Source organism: Corvus cornix, chromosome 1, assembly GCF_000738735.6.
Source record: "Corvus cornix cornix isolate S_Up_H32 chromosome 1, ASM73873v5, whole genome shotgun sequence".
NCBI lineage: Eukaryota > Metazoa > Chordata > Aves > Passeriformes > Corvidae > Corvus > Corvus cornix.
Window position 1 is genome coordinate 254,929 of NC_046332.1, and position 26,553 is coordinate 281,481.

General features: G+C 51.2%; 1 protein-coding gene across 5 annotated transcripts in view; it reads left to right on the forward strand.

The window, feature by feature from the left end:
- TIAM1 (TIAM Rac1 associated GEF 1) overlaps nucleotides 1-26,553 on the forward strand; it is a 158,157-nt gene that overhangs the window by 51,828 nt on the left and 79,776 nt on the right. For 3 of the 5 annotated variants that reach the window (XM_039554628.1, XM_039554609.1, XM_010391393.3), the window contains exon 1: nucleotides 6,419-6,575. The exons of the other annotated variants lie outside the window; for them this stretch is intronic. Coding sequence is in view for 2 of the 3 variants with exons in the window: in XM_039554609.1 (XP_039410543.1) it covers nucleotides 6,551-6,575 (25 nt within the window). In the remaining variant the exon portion in view is untranslated. Of the gene's footprint in view, nucleotides 1-6,418; nucleotides 6,576-26,553 lie in introns of those variants that run through there. 5 annotated transcript variants of the gene reach the window in all.

Consider the following 26,553-nt stretch of genomic DNA (forward strand, 5'->3'; position numbering starts at 1 on the left):
CATCCTTCCCAGCCTCACAGCTCTGTGTCCTTTCTTGCTGGGCAGGGGCAGGTGAAGGATGGCAGGCAGGAAAGGAGGAGCTGCCATGGGACGATCTCTGCCCTCCCTTTCCGTGGGATCTGGACCAAGAGCTGGGATAACAGGGTACAAGATTTCCTCTCTAAGCTTTTCTCTTTCTTGCTCTCTGTCTTTGCCTGTGTTTGCATCCCATATTGTGCTGTTCTGTCTCATGGGGTGTGTGCAGCATCTTGTCTTCGCTTTGGCCGGCGTGGATATGAGATTTCATCCTGCAGTGTGTTGTTTTTCTCTCCTCAAAGTAAGTAACACTCGGAGACCTTTGCTGTCCATCACACATTGCTGGTTTTGCTCGGCTGTGAGTGGCTTTGGGCGCTTCTGAGGGTGTCAATATCCTGTGTGTTTAATGCTTCAGTGCAGTGAGTCCAGAAGCTTGTGATAGCTATTTTTAGTATTGAAAAGTTTTGACAGCTAAAGTAAACCTACATTACCCATCACTTGACAGCATCGTCACTAGCGTGCAGCTTGTCACTCTCGTTCGGAGCTGATTTTTCCAATGAAATTAAAACTATTGGCAGGGATGTGGTGGAAGTGTGTCAGTACGCAGCATGAAAATGACAGCAGCTACTGCCTGGCTTCAAAAAAATGAGAGGAGGTGTTTGCATTAGAGGTCTTGAATAAAATGTTCCTTCTTGAGCCTTCCCATGGAAAAAGGAAGCAGTCCCTGTTCTGTTAAGCTCTGGCTTATCCTTGCACCACGCGGCTGTCGTGGTGCGGACTGAATGGGGTGGTGGGTGCTGCCCTGGGGCATTGCACCCCCAGTTCGATGGGGATGTCACAGCCACAGCCATGTCCCTGCTCAGGGGCACCTGGGTTGGAGCCTCCAGCTCAGCCAGATGGTCTTGGGCACCCCATAAATCCCCCTGGTGCTGGGCAGTGAAGAGCTCGGGGTGACTTTGGGCCTGTGTGTGCGTCCAGAAGGGCTCCCCCACTGCGGGTGGTCTGTTGATGACTGGAAACAGGGGTTTTCTGTAGGTACTGATCCTACATACACAAAGGTGTGTGTCGTACCTGCACACACCTGGACGGTCCCAGGGGAGATGAGCAGCCCTGCCTTTGCCCATGAGGTGATGCCACTAAGTGATGAGACAGCCCCAGGGCTCCAGGAGCCTTGGGACAGTGCTCCCAGGGATGCACAGGGCAGGATTGTTGGGGTGTCTGTGCAGGGCCAGGAGCTGGGCTGGATGATCCCTGTGGGGCCCTTCAGGCTCAGGGTGTTCTTTGGGTGTCTGCAAGCAGAGTGCCCGCATCGGTGCGAGAGCTGCCAGCCACAAGCAGCGCCATGAAATGCAAGCTTTAAAATTTAACTTGTGCTTGGGCCAGAGGTGGTTCCTGCCTCTCGTCACTTGTCTTGGTTTTGCAGGCAAAGGTGCTGGCCCGCTGCCAGCATCCACTCCCTGGAGCTCATTAGGAACCTTTTTCAGCTCCCCTTGTAGCGAAACAACAGGGATCAGCTTTCCCAGGAGCTGATATATCTGCTGACCTCTCCAAAGGGAAAAAAACCTCCTGTAATTCATTACCTGACTTCTGTAGAGGCTGAAAGGGAACTATTTGTGACTGAACAATACTGGCCTTTCACAACTCCCTTCCTAATCCCAAATAGAAACATGAGGCTGAGAAAATCTTTGTGATAGCAGGGAGTATGGATGCATTCAACACAGTGTAACTTCTCATGGCATTAATGTTTTGTAATTGCCAAGGGTTGGCTGGCAGGTTTTTATTGGACAAAGCAAAGGCAGGCAGTGTGTTAAACATCACTTTGAGGGCGCAGAAGTGATTCTGATGGCGGTGTAGTGGTTTTCCATCTTGTGAGGTGCTGCATCACAGAGATCCAGTTTGAAAGCTGAGGTTTTAAAAAAAACCAATGCAAGCTATGTCAGCTTTCTTCTTCAGTTTATGATTGAATCCAAGATGGCTCCAGTCAAACTGTCCCCACCTACGCAGGGACAACCCTTTGGTCCTGCCAGGTACGTGAGGCTGCACAGGCACAAGGAGTGGGATTCCAGGGTGAAGGCCAGTGCATGGCTTGCCCACATCATCCACGGGGGACTTTGAAGGCCAGGTCACGTTTACAGGGCTGCAGTTTTTCCAGGATTCCGTGGAAAAGGGCACTAACATCCCAGTGACGTGTGCCCCGTGCCTGTGAGTGCCGCCAGCTTCGTCTGTGCTTATGGGATGTTTGGAGAAGCACCAAAACGGGCCATGGACATCAGCTCCTTGGTGTTCCCCCGGGGATGTTCCTGACAGATGATTAGTGGCTAGTGGGCCCAGGGTCGTGTCCTGAAACACATCTGATCAAGGTAGGTGATAATCACCTCAGGAACCCCACCATGACTTGCAGAAGGACCCGAGTGGCTCCGGTTGTCTGGATGGTGGAGACGGAATGCTCCTCCAAGGCCAGCTGTGCGTGCAGGTGAAAAATAAGACAGATACAATCATGAATTTTTGAAGCACCTTGTCTTTGTAAAGTAAGCCTTAGTTAAGGAGATACGGTCTGCGGAGCACTGTGTGAGTGTAGCAGATGCTCCTTGTATCTCACCTTCCTGCTGTGCTCAGGGTGAGTCACTGTGCTGAAGTGACTCCCTTCTTTCTGCCCCAAGTGCTAATCCATTGTTAAAATGATATTAACTCATGTGTGCTAATTAGCAGGTGTGCCAGGGTGTGAGAGGCCCAGGATGTTAACTAGGGTTGGTAAACACACCTTTATGCAGGATGCAGACCCGAATTGTGTCTGATGGGACTCCCTCTCCCTTCCTTTCACAGCAGAGAAGTGCTGTGTTGTGGGACCTTTCTCCTCTGGGCTCTGTGGTGGGATATCCATGTCTCAGCTCAATATTTGGGAGAGCCTGTGGGTCCCTGGAAGGTTCATAGAATCACGGAATGTCTCGAGTTGGAAGGGATCCACAAGGACCATCCAGTCCAACTCCTGGCCCTGCACAGACACCCCAACAATCCCAGCCTGTGCATCCCTGGGAGTGTTGTCCAAAGGCTCCTGGAGCTCTGTGGAGCTGTGACCATTCCCTGGGGAGCCTGGTCAGTGCTCCACCACCATCTTCCCCCCTTTGGGGGAAGAACCTTTTCCTGATCTCCAGCCTGACGCTACCCTGGCACAGCTCCAGCTGTGCTGGGTCCTGTCCCTGTCACAGGGAGCAGAGATCGGAGCTGCCCCTCAGGAGGAGGTGCAGCCTCCGTTGAGGTCTGACCTAATTTCCTCTTCTCCAGACTGGTGGGATTCATCCTGCCAGAAGGACGGAAGGAAAAGAGACTTTTCCCAGTGGTATCATGACTCGGCTGAAGAGAGGAGGGTCATTTTGTGCCCAGCTGCAGGGCTGAGCTCATGGCTGCTTGTTGAAGCTCCTGGAGGCGACATTCCCTGCAGGCATCCAGCTCTGGAGCTGGCCTGGCTGTCTCCGTGCCGTTTCGGGCAGAATATGCCGGGCTGGCTCAGAACAGGTTTTGGTAGTTCCTCGCTCCTTGCTTGGCGCAGGGGAGCACTGCTGTTTACACAAGCTGGCTCGCGCCCTCGGAGGAAGCCCACATCAAAAGGGTGTATCCCAGTGTGTCAGCGGGGCCGGGAGCCGGGGCCAGGCCTGGAAATGCCTGTTCTCCCCAGCGGGAGCGGACACGCCGGGCCTGGCACTGCCCGCCGGGGTACTGCCCGCCAGGGCTCCCGGCGAGGCTCCTGTTGGACGGCTGCTCCACGCCTTCCCTGCGTGGCCAGGCCTCCTGCTCCCACCATCCCGGGCCCTGCCAGGTCGCTCACGCAGCCAAGCTTCTCTGGAGGAAGCATCTCATTTCCTAGGAGGAGGGTGGGTTGGATCCTACATGACTTGGGCGAAGGCTTTCCTTGCCTCTCCCTCTGTGGATCTCTCTCCATACATAAGGGTTGCTGTTTATGGCTGGCTGGTTTTTCTTCCAGTGCTGAGGGTCATGATTGAGGGGGAAGTCACTACTTTTCTTTTACACACCTGCACTGAACCTTGTGGCTCTGCACAACTCCCTGACAGGAGGGGGCAGCCCGGGGGGGGGTCGGGCTCTGCTCCCAGGGAACAGGGACAGGAGAAGAGGGAACGGCCTCAGGCTGGGCCAGGGGAGGGGCAGGATGGACATCAGCAGGAATTTCCCCATGGAAAGTGTGGTCAGACATTGGCAGGGGCTGCCCAGGGAGGTTTGGAGTCCCCATCCCTGGAGGTGTCCAAGGAATTCCTGGACATGGCACTCAGTGCTCTGGGCTGGGGACAAGGTGGGTATCAGGCACAGGTTGGACTTGATGGCTTTGGAGGTCTTTTCCAACAAAATGATTTAAAAACCCACCAGTGGTCTCACCAATGTCTGAAGCTTTCTGCAAGCTTCTCTTAGAGTAGGGGTAGCACACATAGCTCATGCTTTCCTGGGAGTTCTGGCCATTCCAAGGATTTTCTTTGGGTAGCAGGAAGAGACGCCCCACAGTGCTGTGGCAGGGCGCAGATGGACCCGGCGCTGGTGGCAGAAGGGTGGTGCTGCCTTTTGCCCTCCAAATCTGAAAATCACTCCAGACAATCGCTGGATCTGTCGTAGTAAGCACCTGTCCCTCCTCTGAGTGTGGCAATGTGGGTGCTGTGTCTGTGGGAGCTGGTGTGTGCACACCTGTGTGTAGGTACATGCCGTGTCCGCCTCACGGCAAGGCCGCTCCAATGGGAATGATTCCATTCCGATGGGAGTGATCCCGGCTGGGCGGTGTGGGAGCGCTGACCTGTTCCAGCGGGCTGGAGGTGGCCGTGCCTGAGTGGACCCGAAGGCAGGCAGCAGCAGCCCCTGTTGCCCTCTGAGTCACTCAGGGCTCACCAAACCTGCTCGTCTGCTCGGGGTGTACTGAAAGCTTCTCTCGCGTTTGTTTGTCGCGCAGATGGGAGCTGTTGGTTTGCTCATTCTGGGTTTAAATTCACCATAATGTTGAGGATTGATTGTTTCAGTGCTGCTCAGTCCAAACAGTGTCAGATCCCATCCCTCCTTCAGCCCTTTGCTGCTGTCAAGGTGGAGCACTCTGATGCTTCTGGGGTGTGCCTATGGTCATGGGGGAACCTCGTGCTGAGCGTGGGTGGATCTGTTGGAAACATCTGAGGCTGCGAGTGCTGAGATGAGAAGTTAAACCCAACGTGCTGTTTGAAGTGGGCTCAAACTCACTGCTCACTCCTGTTCCTGGTCGCGGGGGCTGTAAGGATGACTGTGCCGTGTCAAATTGCTTCTCTGATATCTCGTCCCTGTCCCAAAATAGAATCATCCCCTCCCTTGCTCTGTACCCGCAGCACCTGGGCGTGGGGAGCCCTACAGCCGCACTCCAGCTGTTAAATCCTTGCAGTCCCACAGCAGCATGTCCAGCCCTGGGTCAGAACTGGGCTCCTGCATGAGCCTTTTGCCATTTTGTTTTGTTCTTTTCCTCAAGGTTCCGTCCTTTTCCCGACTTGCGGTCACTGCTGGGTTGCAGAGGGTGGGACTGCAAGGGTACAGTTATTGCTCAATACTTGGTGTTTGTGAAGTATCACGCAGAGTTGTAAATGTTAATTTGTTAATTAATTTGATTTCTGCTTGTAAAGAATATTTACTGTGTTGTCTACTTCCTTTCCAGAGCAGTTTCATACCTGTTTGCCTTGTCCCATATACGTGGTGCAGAGGCAAGGTGGGGGAGGTTGGGGGATAAACACAGATGGTTTGGGTTTTGTGTTCGTATTTCTTATTTATAGCAACCATTAGCCAGCCCTGGTCTGGAGGATGCTGCTGCTCAAATCTTAATCCAGAGACAGTTATGTGGAAGTAGGGAATTAAGTAAAACCAGATCTACGCGTAATTTCTAATTCCCCGAAGTTCCTGATCCTGGAAACCCTTCTGCACCTGTGGGCAGCTCGGTGGGAGCAGCTGCTGGTGTGTTTTTAACGCGTTCTCTCCAGAAGCACCATCCGGATACGTACCCAGGGAAACCCTCGGAGTCGTGGGGGAGTCGAGGGCAGAGGCAAAAGGCACAGAGTAGGTCCGAATGTTTTATTTTCTGTCTTGCTGGTGAGCTGCTCCCTGCAAACACAGCAGAATACCGTGCGTGGGGAAGGGAGCTGGTGCACTGGGAATGCAGGAGCGAGTCGCCTCTGCGGGCTCACTGGGGATTTAGTTCTTGGCTCCTCTCGCAGCGCTGGTGAGTTAAAGTCACCCTGGAAGGATGTCCCTAGGAATCCAGATTTCAGGAGCCGGGGGGTTGAGTGGCAGCTCATCTGAAGCCTGTGACGGGAGGAATTAATCAGGAGAGGGAGGGAGGAAGAGAAGGAGGGAGGGAGGAAGGGAGGGATGGGCAAAACCCCAAACCTTCAAACACACCCAATTGACCCGTCTCATCTTAGCGTGAAACTTCGCAAGTTACACCCACTCCGAAGCAGAAGGGGAATGAAACGCTGGCGCTTCCTCCTTTCTGTTACCGGCAGCTGGGGCTTGGGAAGCACAACAGGCAAAGATGTTTGTGCTGCTGATGATGAGCGGTAAGAGCTTGGCGGGCGGCAGGAGCTCTGCCTGCCCGCTGGGAGCCGGGCGGGGGGAGCGGGAGCAGCTGGGACTTGGATAAAGCTGGGGAAATGTGTTTGGGGGTGTAGCACCCTCGGGCTGCCTGACGCTGTGTGTCCAGGAAGGCTTTCCTCTCCCAATTCCCGTCTCTCCGCGGTGTGGATAGAGGGGTTGCTTTCTCTGAGTTGTGTTTAGTTGGGTTGTCAAGGGCTGTTTGCTTTTCCAGGGCTTGCACTGCTCCCTGGACACTGCGGGCTCAAACTGATTGAATGGGAGCTGGGGACTTCATAGCTGAATTCCCTAAGAGAGAAAATGTAGTGTTGTGTTACTGGCTAGAGATGTTCCCTTCTCCAGCTGTCTGGCTTTATTTTCTGTAATTACAGGTTGCCATGCTCTTTAATTGTTGAAAATGAGCCCCGTGAAAGGTTTCAACTTGAATCCAGCTCTGTTGGGTGTCTCTGCGAGGTGGGGAGAGCTGGGGGGCTGTGAAGGGCAGTGCTGCTCTGTGAGGGGGGAAGGCTGCCTTGGGGGTGCTCACACTTCCCAGAGATTTGGGAACACTGCGGAGCTGGGACTGGGGGAACCTCCTCCGTATCGAGCTGCTCATTTTTCTCCTGGTTCCTTCAGCGATGGCTTATCAAGTTATTTAATATCCCGGGTGCTATCTCTGAATCTAAATTGCCTAATTCTTGGGTTGGTGACAGGAAATGTGAGCACAGAGCCCTGGCTCTGCAATTACTGTGACTAAGCATCAGGGCTGAGCACCAAGCGGCAGCGTTGTCTGCTGGCCCTGCGCTCTGGGGGACGAGCTCCCCATCCTGTCCCGGCTCTCCACCCTGACCTGCTGTCCCCAGGGCTGCTGTGGGAATGTTGGGGATGGCTTCTGCTTCCCAAGGGGCACGGGCTTGCCTTCCCACGGGCAGGGTTCAGCCCTGACTCAGAGCTGTGCAACCCATCAGCCATGAGTAATCCTCCAGGGCAGAGGCAAAGGATAATGCATACCTTTTTCTGGGAATTAAGTCACTCTGGAGCTGTTGGAAATGTGCTTTCGTAGTTTTGTTTCGTATACCAGAGCCCCACTGCTGAGCTGGCTGTGAGTTCCTTGGATGGTGTTTTAATATTGCAGGAGGGATTTACATTTCCACACGTGATCAGTGCTGTGGAACGAAGCGAGCAGGTTTGGTGGGTGTCACTGGGTTGCTTGTTTTTCCCCATCCTTTCAGAGCTAAAAGTGATCCGTGCATTATGGAAAAGGTGTGGAAATTGCTGTGCTAAGCATGGCACACGGAGCTCAGGGATCAGGTGCCCAAATGTGGCAGGCCTGGTTACGCTTCCTGGGGAACTTGCTCTTTAGAGGGTGCCTGTCTGGTTTCTAACTTGTTTTGAGGCAGAAACACTTTATTTTTCCAAAATGCCTGACAGAAAAAAAATCTGCCAAGCCGCAAATTTGCATCATTTAAGCATTTGCTTGAGCTTTATGCTTCTGCTCCGGGAAATCAGTGGTAGGATTCCTGCTGGAATTGGTGTTGAGGAATGGCATTGATTTTGCAGCGGCAGTGAGTCTATTAGGCATCAGTGTTTGGAGCAGACTTGTTTGTCTCTAATGAAGTTACACACTGTGGCTTGAGTTGTAGGTAATGGTTGTTTGGAAATGAACCCCAGGAAAGTGCAGCTAGTTTCCTGCAGGATCAGTGACCTGGACTGGCTCAGGGAATGCCTGGGAATCCTCCTGCCAGAAGTTGGGGCAGGAGAATGAGGGGCAGAAATGGGAGCTCCCTGCTTAGGACAACAGGCTGGCTTGAGTCTAAACTGTGACCTCACTGTGTGCATCAAGCAGCGAGACCTCATTGCTTCCCTTTGGCTCTGAAGCATTTGCCAGCACTGGTCTTCTCTCAGGTTGTGAGGGCTATTAGTTCAACAAATTAAAGGGTCTTTGATGTGGGGCAAAAAAAGGCCGCTAGAATAAAATATCAGCTTCTAAATAATTAATCGTAAAGAAAAATCCAGTGCAGAAGTAACGGTGGCATCGAATCTTTGCAAGAATTCATCAAGAAAGAGGATGAGTCTCTTCTGATGCATCTTCCTGGGTATTATTTTGTTAAACTGGCGACTGTGCAGAGCGTTCCAGGGAGTTTTATGGCCCAGTAATCCATTGCTGGATGAGGGGAATACATTATTTATAGATTAGAGTGTTTTAACATCCTCACATGGGGTTGTTTAAGGAGGTCAGAATGCAGAGCAGTGGGAATGGGATTAGCCCAGCTGTGCCACAAGCAGTGCGGGAGCAGGGGGTGAAAGGGGAAGTTATCATGTAGATATTTATGTTTTTATTGTGCCTCACAAGGCATGGGTCACGTAAGAGTTAGGGGTTTCTAGAACCAGAATGTAGTTTTTATTGGTTGTGACATCTCAAATTCTAAGTGAACTGGAAACAGACATGAACATCCTTTTCCCTGGTTCAGCAGACTCGCTCCTGGCAGCGTGTTTGCATTCCCAGTGGGATGGAGGCAGAGGGCTTGAGGAAGGGGGAACGTTTGTGAGAACTGCCAGCCCCTCCTTCCTTCCAGGGGAAGCTGTTGTGTTGTTCCACATGTGAAGCCTTTCTGCGTGCCCGTGTCCCAGAGGCACAGCCCTGTGAGTGGCGCTGGGGCTGGCAGACAGGTACTTGATTCACTGCAGAGTGCTTTTAGTGTAATTGCTTTTTGAGGCTTCCAATTAGCCTTTCCCTGAGAGTTGGGCTGTGATGTTCTCAGGCAGCTTGAAAAGCCCTCGTAAAGCCAAGCAAAGGAATGATCTGGGCAGGGGAAGGGGGTGCCCGTCAGGCAAGACATGCATCCTCAGAACTGCAGGCCGAGCCCAGGGAAAGCTCTGGTCCTGGGAAGAGGGGGTCTGCTCCTGGTTTGCCTCAGGAATCTCCACGGTCTCGCTGCTGCCAGCACCCACAGCAGTTCCCACTCTGGTTTCTGCCTTTGGTCTTCTCAGCAATGAGCTCTGGGCTGGCAGGCTGGAAATTGGGAAACCAGCAGTGGTTCAACTGTGGCATTTTCTAGTAGTGTCTAGACAGATGTCCCATGGAGGGACTCGATGGTCTTAGAGGTCTTTCTCAACCTTAACAGTTGTATGATTCCATGGTTCTAGAGTATGGGGTAATTGGGAGCTCAGGCTCCTGGTGATGTTAACAGAGTTTAACAAGTGGCCGGGCGTTCCCTGGGCTGTTGTTCCCTGTGTGCCTGTTGTTAGGAGGAGCACGGAAAATGTTCCGTGGTGCCACTTCAGCAAGACTGGTATGGGACGCATTGCGTCACCTTGCAGTGCCAGAGTGCCCCTGAGCTACAGGGAATGAGCAGCACCTCTGGAAGCTGATTTGGGGCTGACCACAAATCACCCTGCACACGTACATCCTGCTGGAAGGGCATGAGCATCTGCAGGCAGGGACATCACCCAGAGATCAGCCATGTGGACACAGGAATGTGTGGAAGTCACAGTGGGTATGCTCTTCTGTGGGTGTAAGGGAAAGAGGGGTGCCAGTGGGCAGCCATGGAGTTGGGAGCAGTTGTGTTTATTTCTGAAGAGGCAGAAACTGTTATTTTCTTCTGAAAGCTACCCTGCGTTTCTATTTCTCTTTTCCCTTCCAAACAATTTGGAAGTGGTGGTCTTAATTTCTCCTGTGAGGTGCAAGAGAACGAGTCACTTGTTGAGGGGATGTGATAGTGGATAATAAGTGCAGAACCAGCTCTGGATCAGCAGTGTCTTTATGAAAGAAGTGTTTTTCCTGTGTGTGTAGGGAAATGTCCCTTTCAGGTGGTGCTGGAGCTGTTGAGCACTAAGGGTGACCTTTCCAAAGATGAGGCTCCCTGAAGCTGGGCAGTGTAGGGCACCAGCAAAGCACAGCTGCAGGAGCTGGGGAAGTTGCCAGACCTTTCCTGCAGCATTTTGTCCAAAGCCAGAAAGTGGTTTTGGGGTCTCTGAAATAGCAGAAGTTGGAGGGAAAAAGGGAAGTGTGTAGGTTTTGCATCAATGCCTTCTTCCCCTGTTTCTGGGAGATGAACAGAGCCCCTCATGTCAGGATCTCCCTCCATACCTTACACTGCCCGGTGGCTGCTGAAATACCCTCACAGCAGCTTGGCTACACCTATGGGAAGCTGCTGTAACGCTCAGAAATCCCGATGTCCTGCCTTGGCCAGGTGAGCACGCAGCTCTCTGTGCTCATCCAGTCCCTCCAACAGGGAAAACAAAGAACCTCCTGCTGTCTGCTTCCCAGCTGGGAATTGCTTTGCTGTTCATTTGCATTAACCTGGGTGGGGAAGGTGTATTCAGAGTGTGCCCCAGGCCCTCAGACACTGACATGGAGACAAAGACTCCCCATTGCGCAAGGCCACCGCTGGGAAGGGAGCTGGGGAAGGAGCTGGGAAGCTGCTTGGTGCAGCCACCTCACAGAAGCACAGAATCTTTTAGGTCAGAAAAGATCTTTGGGATCAACGTGTCCAAGCTGTGCCCGATGCCCACCTTGTCCCCAGCCCAGAGCGCCGATTGCCACATCCAGGCCTTCCTTGGGCACCTCCAGGGATGGGGACTCCAGCAGTGCCTTGTTTTTGCAGGATGGCTGGCACAACCTGGAAGACCCAACCCAGAGGTTGTGCCTGGTCCTGCCAGCTTTCCCCACTGCTCCTCAGCTGTGCACAGGCCGCTCCTTCCCTTTGCCAGTGGTTTCCCTCCCCTCCTGGTGAGGGGGTCCTGGGAGAGAGGCCCCTTGGCAGGAACTCCCGAGTGCTCCAGGTTTCCGGGGGTGTGTGTGATTGTTCGGGGACGGCTGCAGGGCTGCGCGGGGAATGAAAGCAGCGACTGAAAACTTCTGTCAGGCATCCCGTGCCTTTCGCTGTGGGTGATGTGTAACACATGCCAAAGGTTGTTTTGGTGAAAAATGATTGATGTGCTTTTTTTAGCAGTAACAAGGAACCTTTTTTTCTTCCTTTGCAACAATGAAAATCTGGTGGTTTTTTTGGCTGAAGTGGGAGGAGGGTTGTGCTTTTGTTGACTCTCATGGCCCCCATGGTGAGTTAGAGGGGGCTGCTGTAAGAGGTGTGAGATGGGCAGCAGAGGCATCACAAACACACACAGCCAGGGTGTACAACTTGAGGTACAAACCAGAACTCAGTTCACTTGGAAGTTGCAGGATAAAATTTATGACAATAAAAAGCCAGTGGGAGTCAGCTCCTTGCTGATTTTTTTTTTTTTTTAAATTAATCTTAATGCTTTAGTAACATCTGGGTGATTGCTTTGTAATCTTTTTCTGGGAAGCACTTTTGCGTGTGTGTACTTTGTTGTGGAGTGATAAATCACTGTAATTTACCAGCCTGGTTTTTAAAAATTTGGAAAGTCACACTGTGTGATGTGTTCCTTCAAGCTGTCATTCCTGGAGGCACCTGAATGAATCCATGACATTTCAGCTTCTGTTTACTGCTTCAAACAGGTCTTTATGTTTGACATGGTTACCCGAGTATACCTTCAAGTTTGGAGTTTATGGAGGTTTTTCAAAAGGGAAATTAAAAGGAATAAGAGATTTTTGAGGAGGAATAACATGCAGTCAGTTGCTTTGAGCCACCTGGAGTTGGGAAGTTCATATAAATGTCCAGAGCTCCATGAAGACTGAGGACGCATTGGGAATGTCCCTGGGAGCCCCTGGTCATGGGCTGTCCGTTCCTCCCTGGCTCAGCCAGTGCCTCTCTCCTGAAATGTGCCCTCCAGCCTTGGTGCAGCAGGGGTTGAGGCAAGAGAAGGGTAAAGTTGCACATCCGTGTAGGTTGAGTCTGTGTTTCCAAACAACGTGAAGCAATGCAGGGAATGTGCAGTGACTGTTTGGGGGCATGAGAAAATCGCAGTGCCCTTGGTTTGTGCTTCTGGGCAAGTGCAAGGAGAGAAACCAAGGCTTTTTTGGGAGCGTGGCTTTGACAGTAGATCCATCTGCAGGGCTCGGGCTGCTGGGAAGAGGGGCTGGATTATTTGGAAGCAGAGGCGTTGCAGGGAAGGTGTGCTGGCAGCCTCCTGGGGCTTCACAGCTAAGGGAGAAACCTCCTCTGTCCCAGTACTTTACAGCTGTCCTTGTTGGGAACTCTTTTTCCAGGCAGGGGTTTGGTTAGGGAGCAGGGAGAGGCTGGCACTGAACGGGGTAGAGATTTGGGAAGGATGGAGGTCAGACAGAGAGGGTCTGGTCTCTCTGAATCTGCTGCAGGGACTGGGATCTCATCAGGTATGCACTGGTTAGTTCTGCTGGAGAGCAGGAGGCTGACCCACTTAGTGCCTGCCAAAAACCTGGCTCCACTGTCGTATGGCGCTGATCTCTGCTCCAGTGGCCAGTGACAGGACCCCAGGGAAGAGCTGGAGCTGTGTCTGGAGGGGTTCATGTTGGCTATGAGGGAAAGGTTCTTCCCCCAGAGGGTGCTGGGGCACTGCCCAGGCTCCCCAGGGAATGGGCACAGCCCCGAGGCTGCCAGAGCTCCAGGGATGCACAGGGTGAGATTGTTGGGGTGTCTGTGCAGGGCCAGGAGTTGGACTCTGATCCTTGTGGGTCCCTTCCACCTCAGGATATTCCATAGTTCTATGATTCTATTAGGTGCCCTGGGAAATGGGAGCTGGGGCTGCCCTGCTGCCCGAGGCAGGACAGAGATTCCCCCACCAGCACGGAATAGATGGAAATGAAATAATTGCCAATCCCAAGTCTGTGATGACTGGGAAAACAGCTCCAGCTTTGTGTGAGCCCCTGGACCCAGGATCACCTATCTTCGTGTGACTGTGGAGCTCTGGTTTCAGCCCACGCCGGAGCACTGGGATACAACTGCAGGATCAGTCCAGCAGGGCCCCTGAACAGCTCCCGAGGTGGTCGGGGTGCATGGTGTCCCACAAGGAAGACACTTCCAGACACCACAGGCCTCGTGTGTGTAAAGCACAGATGCAAGGACTTGCAAACCTGTAAGAGGTGTGGCAGTGGAGTTTGCTGGTTCTGCACAATTCAGCAACGCAGAACGTTGGGGAAATGTGTCCTGTGAAGGGAAATAGTGAAGTGTTCCAGCAAATGTTTGTGGGTAATGAGGACAAACGTGCAGGGCAAAAAAGGCTGAAGTCTTTGAAGGAACCCAGTAAGACCCACAGCTCCTGGACAGGAGGTGTTCAGGCAGGCAAGATTGCAAACCAGTATATTAAGAGAAGAAATAACCCCTTGTAGACCAAAATGTGCACAGCTGTGGGGACAGCATGAGCAGTTTGGGATTCCAGGCTTTTCCTGTGGGTGCTTTTGGCTGGGAGTGAAGCTGGCTCCCTGGTCCTGTGGCGCGCCAGCCTGGGGGGTGCCAGGAGCTGCCACGTTATCCCATGGGGCCTTTCCCCAGGCTCAGAATCACGGAATCACAGGATCGCTGAGGCTGGAAAAGAACTCAAGAGACCATCGAGGCCAAGCTGTGCCTGATCCCACCTTGTCCCCAGCCCGGAGCACTGAGTGCCACCTCCAGGCCTTCCTTGGACACCTCCAGGGATGGGGACTCCAAACCTCCCTGGGCAGTTCCAATCTTTGAGCCACTCTTTCTATGGACAAATTCCTCTTGCTGTCCAACCTGAGCCTTCCCTGAAGTCTGCATGTTTCCAGTGCATTTTTCCAAGAACTATTGTGTACAAGGGGAACAAGAAGTCTGAGTGATTGCCTTTGGAGTTAATTTGGGGTCCAGCTGGCCTCACTTCTAGGACATAGACCTGCTGTCCCCGTGACCACGTCCTCTCTTGCAGGATGAGATGGGCTCCTAGTTCAAGCTCCAGGGTTTCCCGGGTTGAGGGGCTTGTCCTGCTGGTCCCCAGAACCTGCTCGAGCTCTGCCGTGCTTATCCCAAGGTTTGATCATCCTGCGTTTGAAGTGGCTGCCCAGCCCCTGTTCCCTCAGCGGGTTTAGGAGGAGCACAGCTCACCTGGCATTCAGACAAGATTGCAGATATTTAGCTCTTTCAGAGCAATCTTGAACCTGCTCATCAGAGTGTGCATCTCACTTGAAGCCACTCCAGCTGTGCAGAGCTATTTCTGTACAGGAATCCTTTGAAATTTTAATGCACTTTTTGCTCGTTGAACCCCAAAACGAGTCACTTAAGGCAGCAGCAGCAGTTTTTCAAAACCTCTGCCTACCTGTCGCTTCCACTGACTTTTCTGTAACCTGCTTTGGGCCTCTATTATTCATGGAAAAAGTAAAACACATCCAGGAGGAGCCAGGTGTTTCTGAGGAATGTGATGGGATTGTTGGGGTGTCTGGTGCAGGGTCAGGGGGTTGGACTCGATCCTCATGGGTCCCGTCCAATTCAGGATGTTCTGTGGATCTGTGGTTCGAGGGTTTGGCAGCATGTCCTACTGCTGAGAAGGAATCAAGGATCAGCACATTTTCAGCAGGTATATAGAATTACCCTTTTATCAGATTGGTCTTAAAAATAAAGTCTGTTTTTGAATACAGGAAGATAAGGCCTCGTAGGGGTTGTATTCCTCGCAGAGCTCCTGATTCATTGTCTAAATGGCAATGAAATGTCTTGCCTGGCTCGGTGCGCAGTGAGATGTGAGTCACGTCCCCACGTTGCTCAGAGCTGGGCACAGAAGGGACAGACTTCACGCCTCCCTGGCAGCTCCTGCTTTTCACAACCCCGCTCGCAGCAGACGGCACCACAACGTGTCGCCGTGAGGTTTGGAGCGGAATTCTCCTGAGGTCTCAGAACTGTAATCCATTCGTGTGGAAGCCTGTCCAACCTCCTTCTCAGCTCCCTGCTCGCAGGGCTTTCAAAAGCCTGGAGCTCTCAGGCTCCTGGAGTTCGGTGGGGCTCTCGGCCGCAGCTCTTGGGAGCCTGGAAATGAAAATCGTTTTTTATTGCTCAAGCTGGACCAAATTTTGCATTTAGAGTCTCTGCTAGTAAAATTGACAGAGCAATAAGGGGATTATCTTTGTCCAACCTCTCTTTTGAACCTAGTAGAGGAATGGCAGAGGCCAGGGATTCATATTCCTCTATGCCTGACCTACAATTTATGGCAATATTACCCCAAAGTAATTGAGTGGGTCCCACAAGTCTGTGTAGCAGCCAAATTCTGGAGGTGAATGTGACTCCTTTCACTTGATTTTAGAGCTCTTTCGTGTGGAGCAAAGTGAGTTTGAGTTTTGTGGTACTGTGATGAAGTTGCACCATACTGAGCACAGCCCCTGCTGTCTGAGGAGATCTTTGTCACCGCCACGTCCCCTGCACGGGCACCTCACCTGGATGAAGGGATGATCTGGAAGGTCCCTTCCGGCCAAAACCATTCTGTGATTCTGTGATTTACTCTGGCTTTATTTCAGTGAGACAGGAGAGGAATTTCTCCATTTGTAAAAGGGGATTTGAGTCTCAGGGAGATTTCAGGTACTTGCCTGTGAATCCCTGGAATTAAGTTGAAGAGTGGAGCCCTAATCTAGCACCTTCTCTCTCAGACACAGCTTTTGCTTACGCTTCACCACTGAATAACCCACTGAAGCTGTCGGGCAGCAGGGGTGCTGCGTGCTGAAATTCTTGGCTTGCAACTGAACAGAATCCTCTAGAATTTAAAAACTCAAGGGGAAAAAAAGGGGCCCTCAGCATTAAATACCCCTGCCCTTCTCTGATAAACATTCCCCCGCCTCTGAGCCGAGTGTTCTCTGACAGCTGGGTTGAATACATGAAAATGAGCAGCAGCACCGAGCATAGAGAGAACACCGGGGGCAGGAGCCCTCCCCGTGTGAGTAGTGCAGGTTGTTCCACCAGAGCAGGGACAGAAAATGGGCTTCCCCCGGGACAGCTTTGTGTAAGCCCGGGTTTATTCAGCAGCACAGAGTGGGATCTGAAATGCCCCCTGTTGGCATGAGCTGTTTCACTGGGGGCCGTGGATGGGAGTGCTGGGGCTTGCTGATTCTTTCCCGGGCTGAGTGTGATTATCTCAATAGCTGCACTTGAAAGCTGTTACTTAATTTCCATTGTGACGCTGTAATAGTGCTCAGAGGATTACGTGTAAAATGTACGTGAGGCGCTTGATCCCTGAGAGCGGGAGGCTTTCAAACCATGTGCCTGGGCTTGGGTTATCGGGGTTTCTTACAGAAATTGAGTGGGGGTTTTGACTAAATGACCATTTGTGCCTCAGCTTCTCACAGCCCCGTGCAGATAACCGTGTTCTGTGGCTCCCTCTGGCACCAGGGAGGCGGATGCACGTAGGGCTGTGCTGTTCTCAGAAAGAGAACCTTGGAAATACTCTAAATATAACTCTTTGTTAGTCCAACGCAGGACCATTTGAATTTTGAATCAGCAAATATTTCAGCTGGGCTTCCATAAGGATTATTAGTTTTTTATTATTTCTGGCATTTTCCCCAATTAAAAATGGAATTTATTACTCTTCTAGTTCTAATTTTCTTTACTGACTTCGGAGGTGGCATTGCTTCTGGTTTCTTGCATGAAAGGCACTGTAATCTTGAAAAAGGTGGATGGCTCTTGCGTTGATGTTTTTTCACCTGAATGGATTGGGAAAATATTGGTAGAATTTTGATATTTAAAGCTGGTGTAGCTGCCAACTTATTAATTGTTGTTGTTTAAGCATCGGGTTAGCTTTGTGTGCCATCAGGCAAAACTTCATGGTCAATCCAGTGCAGGATGTCAATATTTGGTCTCCCAGCTAAATTAAAGTTTATAGTTAACTGTTGTGATAGTAAATGGGTTTTATTCTGATTTATTCTTCTCTGTGTGCAAATTCCAACCCATTGTGGTGCACATAACCTGTTGTGCATTATCTTTTGCTGAGTACATCCCTAAAAATTGTCCCAGCAGAGGCAGGCGAGGTCCTTATGAATGATATCCTTTCTGTAGGAATTTATCAACCTGTTACAACTGGCACAGCAAAGGCATCAACAAAATTAACAGCATTTGGGTTTTTTAATTTTATGTTGGTGTTAAGAACCATGTTCAGTGCTGTTATTTATTGCTTGCCTTAAATACAGGCTAAGTTAGGAAACTTCTACAGTGGGACATGTTACTTATCTGCTCACAGCATGTGGCATTCTCTGGAATATTCCCACCAAACTCCTTACTGGATTAATTGGGCAAAATCACCCCCGACAGATTTTTGTTTCATGCGGATGGGTCGTGTTTAAGTGGAGAAAACCTCCAAGCAGCGTTCCTGTGGGATTCCCAATTCCTAGTTCAATTTGGGCTGAAGTCACTGGCTGGCGGGCTGGGCTTGCAGGGGAGCTGTGCTCCTGTCTCCATTAATCTTCATCTGGAAGCTGCCTGGAACAGCGTGGGCCGGGGCAGCCCTACCGGCGACAGGCGAACTAACAGCTCTTGCTTCACGTCCGTCCCTGCTCCAAGCGGGAGTCATGGGCTGATTCTCCCTGGAATTCTGCAGGGTTTCTTACTCCTGGTTAGTTTAGCAAAGCTGCCTGTCAGGGTGGTGTCGGAAGCCGTGAGCTGGGCCCGGCCCGGCGGGACTGTGCAGAACTCCAGTCATGTGAGTGTTGGGATGGAAGTGTCTCCGGAGTCTGCTGAAGTGGGTTCCCACTCCAGCACGGCTCAGCTCTGCCCAGCTCTCACATGATGACACTTCAATGTCTTCCTTCTGAGTGTACAGCATGTTTCTGGGGAAGAAAAGAAGATGGATTCTGGAAATCTTGCATAAACAAATAGCACTTGGCAGGCGGGATGCTGCCGTGTCTTCCCTGCTTGTTAAGAGTTCCAGTAAAACGAGCTCACTGATACAGAAATATCCCAGAATAGAGGCTGGGTCAGGAGAAACTGGAGCCAAAGCAGGGCTGTACCTTCTCCCTTTGAAGCACCATCCTGCCTGTGTTTGCATTTGCTGCAGTTTTCCTGATGTATTGGCAAAGAAATGTCAGGGTAGGTTTTCTGAAAACAAAGGAGTGAATGAATGAAGTCTTTTTCTCTCTTACTCTTGAAACTGGTTAGGGGCCTTTCTTTTTTTCCTCTAAGCCTGTTAGGTTGGGCTTTAAAGAACAAACCCCAAACCCCAGACAATGCAGTAAAGCCAAAAGCCTGGAGCAGGTGTTACCCACTTGTTCAAACAAGTCCAGGACTTGTTTCCTTTTCAGAACGCAGTTGGAAGTCAGGCCTTAAGGAGGAAAACTAAAATGGAACTATTGAGCATCAACTCACAGCGGCGGCCCTGTGCCCCAGAATTGTGTATTTACATGTGGGGCTGTGAGAAGAGCAGGTTATTAACCCTGCTGAGCCCTGGGAGCAGGAACACATCCTCACACTGAACCTTCCCAGCGTTCTCCCAGCCTTTCTGTTTGTTGGGAGGATTAACTACAATCCTTTTTCCCTCCCTGTGGCTGCCCCTGCATCCCTGGCAGTGTCCAAGGCCAGGCTGGACATTGGGGCTTGGAGCCACCTGGGACAGTGGGAGGTGTCCTTGTTCCTGTTAGGGGCTGGCACTGGATAAGCTTTAAGGTCCCTTCCAACCCAAACCATTCCACGAATCTGGGATTCTGATATTCCAGATCTTGTTGGCTGCCTCCCGGGTTGGGATTTTCTCAGTGTTTCGTGCCCCAAATGAAGCTCCGGTTTTTGCGAGCAGCTCCACGGGACGCGGCTGTTGGAGTCGGCAGTGCTGGCACAGCTTCCTGCCTGCCCACAGCTGAGCTGCTCCTGGGAAGGCTTTTCCCCGCTGGCATCTGCATGCCCGTGCTGCAGTGCTGGGCACAGCTGCGCAGGTGGGGTTTTGTGGTGCTGAAAGGGTTCCCCCAGAGCCTGGGATGCACTCGGATGCCACTTGGCCAGCGTTTGCCGCATCTCCTGCGTAAACAAACCGTTGTTCTTCTTCATTTCACCTCCATGTCCACATCCCAGTGGGGCATGTTTCCTTGTCAGGAGCCCTCAGCCTGTTCTGCCAATGGGGCTGGAAGTTGTTTCCCTTGAAAAGTTCGAGGTGCCCATTGTGTAAAATGTTTCACAAGTCATGTTGGGCTGGGAAAAGAACATGGTGGGGCAGAGCCTGCAAGCTGGAGCAGAGAGGTGCCCTGCCAGGTGATTATACATTCCTTTTCATGGCTTGTTTGGGTTTTTTAAGAGGCAGAGAATAAGTTGAGGCATGTTAAAACCTGTGTGAGGAGTGATAATGGAGTGCTTCCCTCCTTTCCCACAGCTGGGCGTAGGGAGGACGTGCCAAACCTCAGTGCCTGGTTCCTTGTGATCACAGCCCTGTCCCCTGGGGGCTGGTGGGAGATGGAGAGGGGTGAGGTGGTCGAGGGGCTCTCCTCTTCCCCTGTGGCACTCAAGGCATGGTACCCACATCCCTGTGGCCCTCCTCACCAGGGTGCTTGCTGTTGACCCCTTTTCCCACCCCACCACCCCATCCAGGGAATGAGGTCTGTGCCAAGAGCCCCCTTTTCCCCCTGTCCTGCTGCCCAGTGAGGTCATTGCAGCTCCTCAGGTAAAGCAGAGCTCACGGGGAGTGGGGGTGGTGGAAATGGGCCTCAAACCACATTTCCAGCCATCACTGTAGCAGTTTATTTGTCTCATTTCAAAGCCATTCCACGGCTGGTTTAAATTACTCCTCCCTCGTGACCTGCTGTGCTGGTAAATGGTCAGGCTAAACAATATCCCGATATTAATTGGTGCAGTGGGATTTCGGGCGATGCTTGGAGGAGCATCGCTCTGCTTCTGAACATTAACTTACTCTCCAAATGTTTTTATTGTCTTTAAAAGGAATTTACTGCCTGTTTACATAATTATTAATCTAATAATTAAAGCTGAATTGAACCCTGAAAGTTGGTTGGATCTTTGTGAAACACTGAACAAAGGAAGCCGTCAGGTTTTTGTATCTTTTATAAATATAAGCCTCTGGAACAAGGAAACCGACAGAAATCCCACAAAAATGTCCCAGTTAATGGATTTTCTGTTTGCTACACTATATAGGGTTGCAGAAATACTGGTAGCTAATTGCAGCGTTACAGATGGCACCAGGAGGGATGGATTTCTCCAGCCTGTGCTGCCTTCCTTTGGCTCCCTGAAGTTCAGAGCAATGAACACTTGTTGCAGAGGGAGTATTTAGCTGCTTTTTGGGTGCTTGGCTGGGAGAATTTCAGGTATTTTAAAAAATTATACTGAAGTTGTTACCAAGGGTGTTTTCAGGACTTATTGTGAGTTTCTTTTGAAGGGCACTTTTTTATTTTAATGGGAAAGTGAGACAGGGACTGTGACCTGGGGTGGTGCTGGGAGATGTCAGAGAACTGCCTTTGCTTCCTCCTCCTCCTTCTTCTCCTCCTCCTCACTGGCACTGCTGGGTCTCCTGGGACAGAGCAGGGAGAAGGGAAGGAGGAGGAAGAGGAGAAGGAGCCTTCGCTGTAGCCAGGAACAGCCCCTGAGAGGGGCGAGTGGAGCTGGCCCGGCTGGTGAGGGGGCTGCGAGTCAAAGAAAAGGTGCTAAAAATGACCCCTGAGGAAATGGTGTGTGGAAAAGCCAGAGAAACAGCATCTTGTTTCTCTGAGATTTTTCCCCTCTGTTCTTTGTTCACTTTGGCCTTTTCCTTCTCGGTGTGACCCTTTCGTGCATGAGGCAGAGCAAGATTTCCCACTGCAGTTCAGAGATGTCAGAAGCCAGGCTGAGCTTTTTGGTTCCGTGTGCCACTCCTCAAACCTCGTCACTTCTTTGGGGACCCGATCCAGAGCCCCCTGGGTGAATTTTGCCCTGATTGCAGTGTGGCTCTTGGGCAGGGTGTTTAGAGCTGCTGTTGTGCAGGCGGAAGCTCGCCGGGCCGCTCGTGTGGCAGCTTGTTCCGAGCTGCCCCATGTGCAGGGGCTTGGCAGCTCCCTTGGAAGGAAAGGCTGCAGTCAGCACTCTGCAGGGAGGGAGGGAGACACTTCTGCTTCCCCGACAGAGCCCAGGGCTCTGCCCATCCCTGGTGCAGCCCTGCAGATGGGAAGCCATCGGAAAAACTGGGAGCGTTTGTGTTGCTGCATCACGCCAGCAAAGCAGTGCTGCTGCTGGAGGAGCTTCTTTGGAGCTTGGTTTTCTTTGGGACTGAAAAAAAAAGATGTATTACTAGAAGTCACATCATAATTTTGCTCCTGTAACCATATTGCAGGGGCCTCTGCAGGCACGGTCAGAGGTTGTGTCCCATCACAGCAGTGAATACAGCTGTGCTGGCAAATATTTGTCATGTAGATCTGGCCTCAGTGTCCTGTGATTCCTGCACTGCACAGAGCTGTTCTTCCTCCTTTGATGTACAAGGAATAACATCTTGAGAAAGGTTTTGTAGGAGTTGATTGAAAACTGTAAATAATGAAGTGCAAAATACATTTTCTTTTTGCCTCCTCCCCCTCTTTTCATGTAGGTATGTCAGCTCTGAAAAGTGGTGGAAAACAACTAAGAAAACAAGAAAAGAAGGGAATTGCATTTGAAATACTTTGATATCACTCATGAGTGACTTGAAAGCATGTACAGCTCATCAATGATGTGTGATAAGGGGATCTTCTCAGAACGAGACTGATGGCAAAACATCCAGAAGTCTCCAGAGCACCTGTAGGGCAGACTCTGTAGTAGAGATCTGAAAATTTCAAGGTAAAACCCCCTGAACTGGCACAAAGGTTATTGCCTTCCAAAAACAGATGCAAGGGCTGGTGCAGAGCCACTCAGTCTTTGTGTAGCTCTGCTGTAAACGTGTCCTTTGCTTCTCTCTTTTGTCCCCTCTTTAAAGGCCTTCCCTTGAAAATGGCAGCAGTCACTTTGTCTCTGGGGTGCATCCACTTGCTGCAGAAAAAAAGTTACTGCTTCTGGCCTGGATCTGTAGGATCAGTGTGGAGATGTGGCTGTGGCTGCTGGTGGAGTGGAAGGCACAGGAGACTCACCTCTCCTGGTGGCTTTGGCTCAGAAGGGAGGAAAAGCATGTCTCAAGAGGAAATTCCTGGTCCCTGATGTTATTTTTAACACCCTTTTGAGTAAAAGTGCTTTAACCAGTAACACACTGGGGGCATGCAGACAAAAACATTGCTGGGAATTTATTGGGAATGGCTGGACTTGCCTGCAGCTTGGAGGTGGCTCTGCTGCGGGACAGAAGCCATTTGGGTGAATTCAGGAGCTGCTGTGAGCTCAGGTGGGCTGAGTAATTCCCTTGTAAGACAGGCAAGGTGGCTCTGGGCAGTGTGTCCACAGATACACTGTGTGTGCATCTGCTGCAGGGTTTGTTTTCATTTGGCCTGGGAATGATGCCACGAAAAATACCAGTGGCTTTCTCAGCCACTAAAATCATCTACTGCTCTTTAAATGTAAAGAGGAGGCTGGTCATTTTCTTCTTCCAGGGCTCTTTTGGGCCAACGTCAGGCACTGGAATGATGGAATGGCACTTGCTGCTGCTGAAAGTACCGATCACAGGATCACTGAGGTTGGAAAAGACCTCTGAGGTCATGGAGTCCACGCTGTGCCCCATCCCCACCTTTTCACCAGCCCAGAGCACTGAGTGCCGTGTCCAGTCAGTAAAGTGCCATGTAGATTTACTGTGCTTTTGTTTGATGCTGTGGCTGATACTTCACCAGCCTGGCATTTGGAGGAGGCATAGCTGCTGCTTTATGAGGAGTTTGCATTTCTGACACATACTTTAGAATGCTAAAAAAAGTCCCATTTCTTCATACTTTAGCTCAGTGTTTTGTTTCTGTGACTATACCTGGCAGTAACTGCCTGAAAAGGCAGCGAGAGCCTGGTGCTGAGCAGGATTTGGAACCTCTCTCCTTGCTCCTTCTCTGGCACTACTTTTTGAGTCATTTTCAAGGGAGAACTCAACTGAAGCTGTTTTTGGCAGTGTCCTGTGCAGGATGTCGGGAGCTCACAGGTACAAGCCCTGCAGCTGCTCACCTGGCACTGCTGCTGGGTGCTGCTCACAGACAGCTCCTGTGTGCCAGCAACAACATTCTCCTCTTATTGACCACAGATTGCAAAGCCAGGGGAGGACCTGGACCAACTGTGGTGCTGCCAAACTGTGGAGGATTTGTTGTTGTTTTTTCCTATTGCTCAGGAACAGCTTGAGTTTGGGAAGGACGAGCTCTGTCCCTTGGTGGAGCTGTGATCCGTGGGTCCCACCGAGGCTGGTCAGGAGTCCAGGGCTGAACCCTCCAGCTGGAGGCACTGCTCGGCTGCCTCTCTGCTTGTGTTCTGTTTGACAGCAGTTTTGTTGCTCTGAACTCCTCTTGGAGTGAAGCTTCACTCTGGCCTTGCTTTTGCTGAAGGTGTCTGATCTGTGCTAACCTTGGCCACAGTGAGGGTTGCACGTGGTGTTCCAGATGAGGTCAGTGTCTTCTGCAGCATCAGTCACTCCTGCTTCTGCTGGGCAGGTCCTGCTTGGTCCATCCTTTGATTTACCTTTGCTTTTCTTGGCATCACTGCCACACTGGGAGCTCATGGTCCTCTGGGATCAGTATGAGACAAAAGGTCTGCTCTGTACCGTGACTTCTTCCAGCTTTGTGTCCTCAGCACAAGTCACCGTCACATTTCTTTTTATGTGTTGTCATTGGAAACATGAAAAAGCTCGAGTGAGGTAATTGTCTTCTCAGCACAACCTCTGTGCAAAGTTTCTTATGTAGATCGTAATTCCTGTGCCAGTTTTTGTCATCTTCAGCTCCATTAGTCGTTTCCTGGAAAGGTGTCTTCTGCCTTTCCTCCTCTGGAAAATGGGTCATCTTCTTGCAGGGAGTGATCAAGAGTAGCAGGCAGAAATTATTTAGTTTCCCATTTCTTCCCATGTCATTCCCTGTTCCATCTCCCAGCTGTGCTCTCCAGCCTTGCATTCCCTTGACAGACAGATGGATACATCACTGCTGGGATCGCTTGTTCTGCAGTCCCAGGCAGGATCCTGATCCGCAGGTTTTAATATGAAAATTCTTGCCCGTATCCCTGTGGTTGCTTCTCTCATAGTTTTGGGATGCAGATTGAAAGCTGCTGCTGACTGGCAAATTTTAAACTCTGGATTTTGCTCCTGATAACCTCAGATGTGGTGATTCATGTGTCTCTCCCCCTTCCATGCACTCCCTGGAAAAGGAGGCAAAGCCTTCATTTTATTTGGAGGCCACACTCGGAGCTGATGGGTATCAGTGGTGGCCTCAGCCTGGCTTTTGGTAGTTCTGGCTTTTCCTCTCCAGAGCGTTTGCTGATCCGTCCTTTCTCCGGCTCTGCTCCCTGCCCACCTCTTCCCAGGGTGGGGGCTCACCCCCTGAGCCCCGGGGGTGTCTTCTCCTAGGATTCCCATCCCTCATGCGTTTTGTCCCCTCTTAATTAAAGAAGCAACACCCGGCATGTGGCCCTGGGGTTGTGTGTTCTTCCCTCGGGGAAGAGCCGTGTCAGGAGATGTGATGGACGAGTCGTGACTGAAACCGGTCAGCCCAGATAAGCTGAAGCCATCAGGCTCTGTCAGGACGTGCAAGATAAAACCTGAATGCTTAATTTACCTTCAGCGGTGCCAAGCTGGTACAGACCAGCCGAGCTTTGCATTCGTGGTTTCTCCTTCTCTCCCTGCTGGAGGAACGGGGCTGTGTGATGGCAACGCCTGGCTGGGAAAGCTGCTCTGTTGGGGCTGATAGCAGGAGGTGAACACAGCAGCCACTTGGGCATCTGCTCGCCTGCCTCCTCGCAGGCTCTGATTAAACAGGAGTTAGGATTTCCAGTCAGGATTGGGGAAGTTCGGCTTCACCCTGGGCTCCTTTTTGTTGCTCCCATCATGTCCAGCAGCTGCGGCAGGAGCGCTTGGAGCAGGCGGAGGGTGGGAGTCCTGTGGGGAGTCCTGGCTTTGGGCTCTTCACTTGTCCCTGTCCCACCAGAGAATTGTGTCCATGCTGTCACTGACACATCAGGCAATAAACTCCCGGTTTTGGGAAGTTTAGGGTGTTCACTGCATGCTTTCTGCGGGTTGAATGCATCTTTCCTCCTCAGTCCCCCAGTGCCCTTTCCCACTGGAGATGTGGCTGTGTAGGGTCTTTCTGCAGGTGATGGGAGTGCTGTGTTCACAGAGAGAAGGAGCTCTGAAGAGCCTGGCAGCAGGAATCCAGCCCTGCCCTGCAGTGCTGCAGCTGCCGGCCTCTCCATCCCACCGCAGTGCACTTTCAGTGAAGGCCGAGTCCTGAGCGCTGCTGATGTAAAAGCACAAGCTCACAGAGAGACCCTGGTGCCAAAACTTGTGCAAGGCAGGCTGTCATCTGCATCCTTTGCTTCAATCCTTTTCCTTATTATGCTTTCCTTGTGGCCTCGGCACGGAAGTTATTCTTCTGTCCTTTCTCCTGACTCTAAAGCAGTAATTGAGGAACCTGACACAGCTTTGGTGCTCAGTGAGGTTCCTCGTGCTCCCTCAGAGAGAGAGAGGGACCAGGATGGGAGAGCGCTGCTCACTGTGATTTTGCCCGAGTTGTGTTTCACACTGGTTTTTCCGTAGACCTCTGGAATCCCTCCCTAGTACTTAAGTCAGAGTATCTAAAATTAGATACTTCATATCTCAGGCACCATCTTAATGATCTGTGTGAGGTCTTTGGCATTGCTTGAAAATCAGATTACTTACCTCAGTGCTGAAATGAGGAGATACACTAAGCACTTCCTCTCCAATTCCCCCTACCACAATTATTGCTCTTAATTTTTTTCCACAACATTTTAATCCTTCACATCCTGTCTCCTTGGTCACTCAAGCCAAGGGTTTCAGTTTTTATTGCTGGAGCCTGTGGTGCTGGGTGGTTCTTCTGTGTCCTTGGCTGTACAGTGAGAGCTTCCACAGATCCATTTGGAGCTCTGTCTCCTGGCCTGAATATTTTCTTGTTACTTCTCAGTCTTTTTAGTGCATTTGGCTCGTCCCACCCTTGCTGTGTATCAGCAGTTCTCTGCTCATTTGGCACAAGCAGAAAGCCCTTTTCAAGCAAAGTGTAATAACAATAACATAGAACCTAAAGGTAAATAAACAAGCCAC